Consider the following 13,148-nt stretch of genomic DNA (forward strand, 5'->3'; position numbering starts at 1 on the left):
TTGGCAGGCTGTATCCAGTATAGGGTACAAATCAACCTTTCTACTTTTGATTTCATTTCACCGTGCAGTTTTAGTTTCTAGCAAAGTTAGTCCCCACCTTCTTCAATGTTTTGGTTTTGATAACCATGTATGATGAGATACCACTGTAATCATAATTCTGGAATTGTCACAAGTACTGCCTTTCAACTTACAATCTTCCCTTGCTGATTGTACAGTTCTTCCACTGGTCTTGACTACAGCTTGATTAATGCTTGCTTTAATACCTGTTTGTATGATGGCTTGTATAAACAATGTCCACATTAAGATTGCCAAAATCGAGTTAATTGGTGTTGGGTCTACATACTTAAGGTGGTTTTTAGTTTCCATAGATGCCCCTCTCATTCTCCTTATTTCATGAATATCCTTAGTTCTTTTTACTTCCACGTCTGCCCTCCTTACATAATTATATTTCTTCCTTGTCCATTGGACCATTACCCTTGTTTATTGAGTGATTTGTTTGTCTCCACCCATATTCGTTTATTCAGTTTTGTCCATATTTTGCATACCTTTCCATGTAGCTTCCACCTATCCCATTAATTCTCACCATATATTTACCATATTACATCATTCAATATCATGACGAGAGCTTGGAAATTGTGACTACTACAAAAGGGTGCATTGGAAATTGTTACTTGGAATCTTACTACTTGATTGCAGTGCTACTTTTGCTTATTGGATTTGTTTTTTTGTTTTTTGTGGTGCTCATACTTTGAGATACTGGTAATAGCTGTCATTTTTTCACATGTAATGTTACACATGAGGGGAAGATTGGAGACTTATTCTAATTCTATTCAAGACTTTTGTCTTAATATGGTATTCTTCAGCAACAAGAAGTACATACTTGGTCCGTAGTAACCAATATTGTCTTTTACCTACCTACTTGGTCCACAATAACCTAAACAGCTATACTGCCTATCTGGTTCACAGTAACCTATATTTTGATTGTAAATACCCAAATTTGAGGCTCTATTATTGCCTTTGGTTACCTACTACTTTCCTTCTTCTAAAGAGCCATGCGGAAATTGGGGCTGCACTTCTTACCTACCACTCTTTTGTGGAGATTCCTACTTGTTACCTACCTCTGTGATGCAGCCAATGGAGATGCTACACTTTCAAGACAATTCCTACTTACTACTACTGGTATTATTTGGATAGTGCCTTTGATATTATTGTTACTGCTATGCTTGTGGATGTGGTTCATGTTCACTATTGCCTACTGTTCTCATTACTTGATGGTTCATTCAACATGAAGATTTTCTTTTTAATATTTAAGTGTTGTTGATCATCTCTTGTGCTCAAGATTTGTGAGGTCTTTCAATATATGTTCTTACCATTCCAAGTTGGAGCCTTTTGTTAGTATGCTTTAGCTTAGGGGGGAGTATTAAACATTATTTAAGGGTACATGGCCCTGTGTACTGTGGGGTACCTTGGAACATGTACACTTTATTCTAAGTGTCCTTGTTTTACTTTTACTTCGCTTTTTACTATTTACCTCTATACTCAGAATCCAAGTAACCTATCGTAGCTGATTTTCCAATATGCTGATTTGATTTCTTTCCATATTATGTAATATCTAGGTATTCTATTCCCAACACTAAAAATTAAGGATCATGGCCGAGAGTTGCTGCATCTTACACAACTAATCCCTCCTCTTCATTCTCTACACTAAAAATTAAGGATCATGGCGGAGAGTTGCTGCATCTTACACAACTAATCCCTCCTCTCCATTCTCTTCTATCGATAGTTCGAAATTTCAGTTCATCTCGCCATCTCGCCCTTGGCTGAAATACCAAAATTTCGGCAAAAAACCAAATTTCAATGGTAGATTTCTGTGGGTTTTTTTTTTTGGGGGGAGGGGGCTGGTTTCGGGTGTCCAGCCTAACTTGTGGCCAATAAACACAATTAAGTGTTATTTTTGCCTGGCTAACCTAAAGGGGTGTTCTCACATACCGGCTGTATGCGGGAGAAATTACTTAGTCTCGAAACATGTATTTTCACAAATGCAAATATGGAAGGTATGCAAGACAACACTAAGATTTTCATTGAAATGCACCAACGAATAAAAAAAGTAGAATTTAATATACAAGTATGTGTCGGGCTGGATGCATCCCCCAAGTCATGGAGGGGTACTCTAAATATTGGACATAAGTAGGCCTTGACATGGTGAAAATAAAGTTATCCATATAGTCAGTCATTGCCCTTTTACAAGTAGTATCATCAACATTAAGTAGATATCTTACCCCTAGGAAATGTGTCGTACCGCCATGGACTGTAACCTAGTCGTGGAATTGGCATAATTGGCTATTTTGATCTTGATGGATATCCAAAGATGGAGTTCACAAATGATGCACCTGATCCATCTTCATACCCATATGTAGACATGCTACTGGAATTAGCACATGAATCACCATATGCTTCACCATATCCATAGTCATAAGCCCTATACAGTACAACCCCTTAAAATTTTCAAAATTTCACCGAAATTTTTGAGATTTCGGCAAATTTTCCGAAATTTCACCGAGATTTAAATTCTAATGAAACTTTGTAGACTCGAACTTGGTTTCATTTTGTTGAGTACCAAAATGGCAGATTCAGCGAAATTTTGCTAAATTTCATACTATGCTTCTATCTCCTCTTCTTCTTCTCTAGTCCTCAATTTTGATCTCTTAGGTGTTATATCGTGACACAGTCAATGTCCCATTTAATTTTCCATGTCCTCTTGTTCTTGCTGATGGACCAACGGTGATCATTCTGTTGGTCAGGTGTACTCAAGGACTTTGCATCCATTGCACAAGCAAACATCCCACTTTTCCAGTGCCCTATGCTTCCATTGCATTTTCACAAAAGACTACAAGGGGTCTAATTGTGGTTGTAAGTCAAAACAATGAATAGAAGTATATAACAGGATTTTCAAGACTTGGAACTAGCTGGAGATGCACTCAACTGAATTTGGTCGAAATAGGAAAACAAATTTATGAGTGGGCAATTAAAAGTGTGATGAGATATCTAGCCTAATCCAGTCCAATTAGGAAGATCTATATTTCCAAAGTAATCTCTATAAATAAAAAGTAAGCTTCAGATTAATACTATGAGCAACAAATAATTTTATCTCTAGTTAAGTATACAAATTAATTTGCCATGTTGATACAAACATATAAGACATTATACAATACCTGTAGTTTACTGTAGATATACAATAACGGCAACAGTAGAAGCAAGAACAAGACCTGCACACATCCTTTAATGGCTCAAAATCACATTTTTCAAGATGGATATTATTTAATGGAAATCAGAGAAACACCTATGATTTTGGAAGTACCTGTACATATGTTAAAACTATTGCTATCCCTATAAGGCCAATGAAATTAGCTAAAAGAATGTTGAGAATGAATGGAAGTGAATCGTCGATGGTGTAAAGATCTGAGGACAACCTGTAGATGAGAACCAATATGTAGAAGTGAAATGTTACAGGGCAAGACAATTACCGTAAAGCGACTAGTCTAACCTGTTCAGTATTCTTCCGATTGGTGTCTGATTAAAGAAAGATACAGGTGCATTGACAAGCTTATTAAGAAGGTTGTTATGAACCCTAACTGCAGCACGCAAACCACCAAAAGCAAATGAGAATGCCCGTATCAAAGTCAAAAGGGAATTTGAAATGCAGAAGACACACAGTATAACCTGCATACCAATATCCAGACGATCAGAATAGAAAAACACTTCTCACCAATTCAACGTTTACTGATTTTCAAGTATTTCTTTATGTTCTTTTATGGCACCTGATACGTGAAGTGTGCACACAGTGCACAAGGCTCCTGCCACTAAGGGATCTGGGAGGTCATTACATATGCAACCCTAACCCATGATTTTTCAGTGGTGTTTACTGATTTGAATCCATGACCACTTCATCATGATGGAACAACCTTACAGTTGCACCAAGGGTCATCATATTTAAATTTAATGCACCTGGTACTTAATATTGAATTTAATGCACTTATAAAATTCTAATAATAACTCAGTGTGTTAATTTTAATAAATTATCACTTTTCTATAACACCCAATGAAACAAATGATTACCAAATAAAAGGATGTGGAGTGCTCTGTATCATGGTCTCTTTTTAGACTATCAACCCAGTGAGAGAGCCACAAATCATTTCCGTTCCGAGATGCTTGCATTAGGATTGCTGATATGCCTATGGCTATGGCAATTGGCCAGCCAGAAAATGCGGCATAGTTCCTGTTAAATAATAGTCATGAGAAGATGGTCAAATTTTATAATCAAATTGAGTTTCTGACAAAGACCATAAAGAACATAGACAAATAGCATGCTTCTACTTGACAATAATCAAAACTACAATATTTAAGGAAACTTCAAATCTCCTCAAATAGAACATATGGCTCACCAGTGAAGAACAGATTTGCCTGATTTAACAGTTCAAAGAAAAAGAAACCCATCATTCGTATATGAAGGCTTAAATTCACCATTTAGCATTTCGTCATTATTATTAATTTTGAAAAGGAAGAAAAAAAAAGTTATATCACCAAACAAATATTCTCTAGGAAAGGATGTTAGAAGGAAAGAAGCCATTCTCCCTTCCAAGATATGGTAGTGATCAAAACATCATCTAGATTTTCTCTTGTATCTATATCCTTTTGAGTTTAATGTCCTTTCCCATTGGACCAGTGGACCATTAGTTGTGTTGAGATGTTGAATTGACAGGCTTTAAGATTTTGAATTTTCCAGAGATTGCAGTAGGGTAATACCCTATGAATTCTGGTTGGAGTTAAAGTAGCAGCCACAAGCAGTAGTGTATTATTCACCAATAAAGCTGATCAAGTAGCAGTAAATCGTCTCATAGGACAAAGTCTTGTTCACCAAGGAAAAAAAAATTTGGACCACCACTAACCCTCAAATAAGGCAGGAGCAAATAGATCAGGAGAAAATTACTGAAGCAGCTTGGAATCTCAGAATTGCAGTAGTCGCTGCAGCAATCCACTATAATATTCAGTAGTGGCACATTCAATAATACTTAGAAACCGAGTAGAATCAAACCAACAAGGTAGAGAATACCTAAGAAGAAGTGCAATAACAGTTGTTGCAGTAGCAGTTTACCCAAAAAAAAACAACAGCCACTATAAGTGAAAATTGGATTAAATTAATAGTTAATTAAAAAAACATCCCAGAGGTCCTCGCCAGTGCAGTCTGATCTTCAGAAGAAAATAGACATCTTGCGCTATACCTCGAACCATAGCAGCAAACTTCCGCTAGATTTGAAACTCTAACAGATCTCGATATGAAGGAAAAGTAGTCCTCTAGGTCTTTGTAGAAGTATTAGATAAAGAGAAGGCTAAACTTGATTTTAGGTCTTGCAATCCGAATTATAGGCATATCTTCGCAAGAATCAAGAAGAATCCCAGGACATCAGTATAGTGCAAATCGAACTTCAGATTTGCACAAAAAGAAGGGTAGTAGCAGCATCAGTTGAATCAAATAGGTAGACATATCCCCAGAAAGCCTGGGCCTTTTGTAGTATTAATACATAGATACTTGGTGCTTCAAAAGTCAAAGAAGAAGGACAGCCATTCACAATTACTACAGCAAAGGTTGGGGCTACCCTAGATAAGAAAAAGGGAAAAAAAAGAAGAAAAAAAAAACTGGGCAGCCAAGAGAGAGAAAACAGTCCCTAGGTTGATTAAACTTGCTCTGATGCCATGTTAGAAAACAAGCATTAAATAATCAAAACAGCAGCTAAACTTGAACAAAGAAAAGAGAGAAGAAGAAGAAGAAGAGAAGAGAGATGAAGAACCAGCAGAAGAGGCCTGTGATTTTAGCTTAAGAGTCTAGAATCACAAAGCCCTTTTATTTAAAGCTTCTAATGAAAAAAGAAACAAAAGATTACAGCTTTAGTAACTTTCTAGCTCCTAAAATAGAAAGTTCTGAAAATAGAAACTACCACCAAAAGAGAAACTATGCTTTTTAGAAACTCCCAAAACTTATGTAGCAAGACTTCTACATTAGATATAGAAAGTAAAGTAGCATCACTAACATTATACTGTTCACGTGAACAGTAACATGAATAGTACAAACTGTTTTTACTGTTCACATGAACAGTACTGTGAACAGTAAATAGCCCAAAGTGTGTATACTCCAACATGTTTCCTCTTTCTCCAACCCTTTCCAGCCACTTCACTGGCTCATCTCCCATCTCCCACCTCCCATCTCCCTCTGCAACTCCTCACCCTTGCTACTTATCCTTGTGAATATGTAAGCCTAACTAGTCCCACCTCAACTGTCACTTCTTCCTCTTTCACCATTGACAGATTACAAGAACAAAAAAGTAGAGGAAAAAGAGTATCTGACCAGGTCTTTTGGGAGAGAAGAATAGGATATCTCCAATCAACTCACTGAGTTGGAGTGAGAATTAAGTAGCATGCTAACCAGCAGTTTGAATGCCCCTAAAGGGCAGTCAGTAGAGGCCCTAGGTGGGGCTTTATGATCCCAAAGTCTTGAATGAAGCAGACCAGGGGTTTGGATTTAATTGAAGATCCACTATGGGCTGAAAATAGGCCAAAAACAGAGTATGCCACAGCTTAAAATCTTTGATTCTACAGATTCAATTCATAACCGAAAAATTCTTTTCCATGCCTGAGATAAATCTTTATTGGCCTCCAGATGACTCAGATATTGATACTTTAAGAGTTAAGATTGCAAGATAAATAATGCTTATGTGATGATAAAACCATTATTAAGTCAAAATTATAAACCCTTTAACCTCTCAATATTACCAAGGGGGGATACTAAGGAAAGAACATGAACACTTTAATTCCTAATCAACTGGTTGATCACAAAAATCTCAACAAATGGACCTTAATAACCAAAATAATTTACCTGTAGTACAAGAGAGAACCTTTCTCCTCTGATGGAGCACAAGAGTCCTATAAAGAAAGATATGTAAAACATTCATAAGAAAGACCTAAAGAAAGCTTCTGTAATTGATTGGTCTTTGCAAGATCTCAAGAGGTAAACAAGTAAAGGATTAATAATGTTATTAATTGCTTTTCTTGCCTTCTAAAAATCCACATCTCCTCAATCTCCCCCCCTCCTCTTCAAAATAAATAAATAAATACTCCATTTCCATGCTTCCCTCCTTTCTTCCTCTAACCACTTCTATACCACCATTATCTATGCTTTCAATCACCCTCCCACCAATCTCCCCCTTTGGGAGGACCTCTTGTCCCTCTTCTCCTTTGTCTACCTCCACTCTTTGGGTTACCGGAGGAGACTTCAATGTGGTTAGATTCAGTCATGAAAGATGGGTGCTCGCTTCCTTGGCACCTCTTAATGCCTTCAAAAGTTATTGAAGACATCACTGTGATAGATCTCTAATGGTCCGCTCCTCTTCTTACTTGGCACAAATGGAGATCTGGTATTGACCGTATAGCTTCTAAACTTGATAGGTCTCTTGTGAATGAAGCTTAGATCTCCCTCTTCCCTTCCTCCCATACTACATTCTAACAGCGAAATATTGCCAATTTAAGTTGAAATTTAGGTGACATTTTGCCCCATTTGGACGAAATTTCACCCAGAGCTTCTCTCTCTTCTCTGTTTCCCCATGTTTAATTCTTGCTATTTTTGCTCCGATCTTCGACATTTACCACTGGTTCTTGCTTCATTCTTGCTGGCAATTGCTTTCTTTGCATCGATCAAGCAGCGTTTCACATAGATCTTGGAGTTTTTTCATCTTAGAAGTAACCACAGTTTTCTAAATTGATTTTTTACAAAATGCATGCTATAATGTTGTTGGATGGATATGAAATTAAAGTATATTGAACACAATGGTAGATTTACGAACTTGCGGTGTCAAATTTTTTTTTCAGGCATAAAAAAATGTATTTTCCTACATTAAAAATGCTTTCTTTTTACGTGATATATGTCTTGTATGGTGATGGAAAAAACATGTGGAACTCCATGGGCTGATCTACAGACTCACAGAGCCGAAATAATTTTCCACCCAATAAATAATTATTTTACTATTAAAATATTTCTAAAAAATATAAACAATTATGAAAGAAAGGGGAAAATAGAGACAAGGGCTTCAAAAATTATAGAAAATTATGGAATAGCTATATATGCATTTTTCAAGTACTGCCCATGTAATTTCATCGTTGGTTTTGGTATGGGCAGCCTATTTTCTTGCCAAAAATTTTAAAAAATTCATTTTACATTAAAAAAAAAAAAAGGGCAAGGGAAACATTGTTAGCTAAGTACATAATTGTCTGCTTGTCTATAGAAAATTAATTTGGCGTTGAACAATGACTTATACAATCATTTTTTATGCAACAGTTATCATGTCTGCTAGTGGGATTTAGTGGGGAACTAGTTCATAGGGTAGATAGTAGGGCCAGGGACAGCCACAGCCACAGCCACAGCCACAGCCACAACCACAAGGAGATCCATAGAGAGCGGCAATAGGAAGGAGGGTTGACCTAGCATGGCAGTACTCTGTGGCTATTAATGGAAATAAGAATAAAACAAAATGTAATTTCTATGGGAAGAAATTGAACTCAGGTGGCCTCAGCAGGTTTAAGGCTCACATCACCTGAAGTTCAAAGGATTTGGACACATGCATAGAGGCCCATCCAAATGTAGTGAAGGCAATTAGGGAGTTAGAGAAAATGAAGGGGAAGAAGAAAGAGGAGAAGAGGAGAGTGGACAGAGACTAGATGATGCGGTGCGAGGACCGTCATCATATAGAGATGATTCAGATTCTGATCGGGATGTTGATCCCGTTGATGTTAGGATCCCTCTAGGCCTGTAGGGATTGGAGCATCTGGATTTGGGGCTAGCGCATTTGGATTTAGGGAGGGGTGGCATGCTAAGGAAATCACAGAGTTAGAGGGCGACTCCTCTAGCAGATCTAGCACCATGTGATTATTCACGCCGTGGGGACCCAATCCTAGAGTAGGATCTTAAAGTTTTCAAGATGAAGGGGGCTAAGTAGCCCAAGATAACAAGTATATGGAAATGTATGGGTAAAAAGGTTACAAGGATAGTGGCAAAGTGGAAGCTTTACAGTTCCATTTCAGCAAACACAACCCTATAAGCACATGATTGATACTATTGCATATGCAAGTCCTGAATATGAGGGTCCCACCCCTAAAGAGTTGATGATCACCTTCTTGCAGGAGGAGGAGCTGCATCAGTACATTGACAGTATGAGATCTTTCTGGGATACATATAGATTTACCATTATGTATGATAGATGAACCAGTCTGACGAGAAAGTACATCATCAACTTCATGGTGTACTATAATAGGAGGATAGTTTTCTTGAGATCTATGGATGCTACTAGTCATGTGAAAGACCACAAATATATACTTGGTCTCCTATAGAAAGTAGTAAATGAGGTTGGGAAGAAGGATGTTGTGCAGATTGTCACCGTAACTTTACGAAGGCGGGTGAGGTGTTGATGAATTCATCGGTTATCATCTCTTTTAGATACACCTGTGTAGCCCATTGTATCGACCTTATGTTGAAGGACATTGGGAAGATCAACATTGTCCAAGACACAGTGGAGACGGTTTGACAAGTAACAAATTTCATTTACAATCATAACACTGCTCTGGATATGATGAGGCGAACTTGTAGAGATGAGTTGGTGTGACTTGGTCCAACAAGATTTGTGACAAATTTGGTCGCCTTGGGCAGTATGTAAGAGAAGAAGTTGGGCCTGAGATCCATGTTTGCATCCCAGGAGTGGTTTGATTGGGTTGGATCCAAGTAAGATAACTATCTACTATTTCATTTTACAAAATATTATACGATAACTATCTAGTATCTTAATTTGTATGTGATAATTTAGTACCTCGAGTAGGCACTAGGCATAGGGCACCATCTCATCTGATGAGTTCTGGAGAATTGTGAGGATTTTGTTACAGATCTTGGAGCCAATAATAAAGGTCTTGCATATGGTGGACTCCTCCTTAAGGGGGCCGACTATGGCCCACCTTTATGCAGCCTTTGAGCGTACAAAGATTGCTATAAAGAGAGCAAACCGCAAAGGCTACTAAGCTTTCTTAAAGATTGTTGATAAATGATGGATTTATCATCTTATGCATTCGCTACATAGGGCCGATAAGTAATTATTGTGGCTTGTTCATTCTATCCTAACTTTAACTGTGCGTTTGTGAATTGTACAGCCTATTATCTCAACCCCAAGTATCAGTATAGCAAAAATTTGGGGTTGGACATAGGCATGCTTGATGCCGTGATGTAGGTGATTTCAAAGTTGGAGCCGGGCCCACAACTCCAATCATTTTGCCACACCGAGGTGAGATAGCAAGGATTTCAGACTTAGAATTTGCATTTGATTTTGAAAGAATTTAGGTAATCATTAATACAAATGATTGTCGATAAAGGTGTTTAGGGACACATTGGTTCCTTCAGTTCAAATGCTGCTATTGGGGATGAGAAAACGTTGATCTAGGTTATTACATTTTACAGAGAAGTAGATTATATGTTAAGTATTAAACTACTAAGTATTAACTTAATGTTTTTGTGATAATATAGTTGAGTGGTGGGTCTCTATGTAAGAATGCATCGAACCTCAGCAGACTAGCGATTAAGATCCTCTCCTAGACTTGCTCCACCTCTGGGTGAGAGAGGAACTAAAGTACATTTAGCATGATCCACTTCAAGAGGAGGAACAGATTGAGGAGCTAGCATTTGAATGATCTAGTGTTTTGCCACTACAACATGAGGTTGAAGAAACAACATGCCAGGGAACAGGCTGAGAGCAATCGGTAGGACATCGACCTCGACAATATATTTGAGGTGGGTGTAGAGTAGCAGGATCCCCTCATTCAGTGGTTGATGGACAGGGGAGCCGGTGTTGAATCAGCTTGGACTTGGAGGGATGCTAGGTAGGCACATGCACAGGAGGCAATTGCTATTATGGATGAGGATTGAATGGTGGCACTTGGCATGCACAACAAGATCCAAATGAAACACTCACTCCCAGTCCTAGTATGACTTGGAGGGATTCTAATGATGATGATGATAAGGATGGTGGAGGTGGGGATGATGACAATGGTTATGGTGGTGGAGGACTTCAGGAACATTTACATGTTCCATTTCCAGAGACACAACAACCCTTGCTGAGAAACACCAAGGAGTCTTGTTTCACACATGCCACCCAAAATCAGGATCATGGTGGTGAGCATCAGCGTGGTCGTACTACGGCCTACAACAAAAGGGGGAGGGGTCGTGGGAAGGAGCACAGAGGTGGTTATGATGATGTCACCTTTACACACGGATTGTATGGTTATTATGTAAATCCTCCAAGTCTGGATCAAACGGACAGCTTAGAGGGAGCGATGGGATCCATGAGCTAGGATGAGTCTATCAGTTCCACATTTGCTTATGGGATTATTGGTCTTTATGGTTTCTCCCATGCTCATAGACATTATGGTATGGGCATGGACATCTCTTCTAGTAGTTTGCACTATGGGCACAATGATAGATTTTATGAGTGGTCTCTGAGGGCCAAAGTCAATTGCAGAGTCCTCAGATGGCAGATAAACCTACCATATGCACACTTATTGGCACCAACAACACCACCACAACCAATGTAGCACCTTCCTTGACCCTATTCTTACTTCCTTTATATAGGAGTTCTCTTGGAGGCGGAAGCTAATTGCTATAGAGCCGCAGTTCAGGACTATGTGAACAACCATCAGTATGGAATGGCATTAGTCCAGTGTGTAGATTGGTTAGGGGAGAGGATGATATACACTATGAGTACGACGAAGAGTCAGGAGGAGATGGATCTACCTAAGCACAATACTTGGTATTGAGGTTTGAGATGATGGGATGACTACTATGTATTTGCCTACACTTGTATACTTATGTATTATCTGTACACCTAACTTGACTAGTTGTATAATGAATTGTAGACTTTAGTACTTCTCTTCTTTCTTGAAAGTTAATGAAGATATTTGTGTTCTCTTGCATCATTTACGTATTTACATTTGTTTAAATTCGTGTTACATACTTCTAGTTTGGCCCACATACAGCCGGACATGTGCTGATCAAGAACCCCCCCCCTAGGTTGGTTTTGGGCCCCCACCACCCCCCCCGCGGGGTGTCTCTGCCCCCCAGAGGGCGCAACACCAAACCCAACCAAACCTACCCCCCCCCCCCCCCCAAGGGCGGGGCGCCCCCCCCCCCCCCCCCCCCCCCCCCCCCCCTCCCCCCCCCCCCGTTTCGGGGGGTCTGCGGCTCCCCCCCCCCCCCCCCCCCCCCCCCCCCCCCCGCCTCCCCCCCCCCCCCCCCCCCCCCCCCCCCCCCCCCCCCCCCCCCCCCCCCCCCCCCCCCCCCCCCCCCCCCCCCCCCCCCCCCCCCCCCCCCCCCCCATGAGGTTACTTAACAAGGTGGAATAACTCAAGAAGAAAAATGAGACTTTGAATAAAAGTTGAATAAGAAACAATATAATCTACCAGCAGTAGGTGATTCCTACGGCTACCCAAGAGCAATGGCTCTCACATAAACTCTCTCTATATCCTTTCTACTCATCCTCCCCCCTATTTATAGCAATACATTCCTATCGAATTAATTAACAAAATCAGCCTACTTCGAGTAGGACTCTTCAAAAGAAACCTAACCGTAATGTAACCTAACCTAGATGTATTATGACTCTGACTCTCTAAATCTAATCTAATAACCTTAACGCGAAGGACTCTTCATGCTTCAAATTTGCCGCGCCGAATGCACTAGGACTCGCTGAAAACGACAGGACTCTCTTCACTCTTCAAACCGTCAATCGTTCCTCGGGAGTGCTTTCCTTGTCGAATATAGACTCTTGATATCGTGGGCTTATCAATACTCCCCTCCAAAAGTTTCACCTTGTCCTCAAGGTGAAAACTGGAAAGTGGGACCGTATTTCAGCATAAGATTCCCAAGTATTTTCACAAGGCGGCAGTCCTTTCCATTGAATCAAAACCTCAAGAACCCTCGAGTAGAGAAACGAATGTTGAGCAAGGCTTCGGTGTGAGCTGCAACCGCCATTTCCCGCAAACAAGTTGGAAGCGGCCGCGGCTTAAGGCGCCCC

General features: G+C 39.7%; 1 protein-coding gene across 2 annotated transcripts in view; it reads right to left on the reverse strand.

Annotated features, from left to right (window-relative positions):
• ABCC13 (multidrug resistance-associated protein 11) overlaps nucleotides 1-13,148 on the reverse strand; it is an 84,999-nt gene that overhangs the window by 21,882 nt on the left and 49,969 nt on the right. For both annotated transcript variants that reach the window (XM_089149947.1, XM_089149946.1), the window contains exons 24-27: nucleotides 4,117-4,276; nucleotides 3,545-3,720; nucleotides 3,359-3,470; nucleotides 3,213-3,266 (exon numbers count right to left, since the gene is read on the reverse strand). In XM_089149947.1, coding sequence (XP_089006073.1) covers nucleotides 3,213-3,266; nucleotides 3,359-3,470; nucleotides 3,545-3,720; nucleotides 4,117-4,276 — 502 coding nt within the window. The remainder of the gene's footprint in view (nucleotides 1-3,212; nucleotides 3,267-3,358; nucleotides 3,471-3,544; nucleotides 3,721-4,116; nucleotides 4,277-13,148) is intronic.

Source organism: Hakea prostrata, chromosome 3, assembly GCF_041222555.1.
Source record: "Hakea prostrata isolate BN-2017 chromosome 3, UWA_Hpros_2, whole genome shotgun sequence".
Classification (NCBI taxonomy): domain Eukaryota; kingdom Viridiplantae; phylum Streptophyta; class Magnoliopsida; order Proteales; family Proteaceae; genus Hakea; species Hakea prostrata.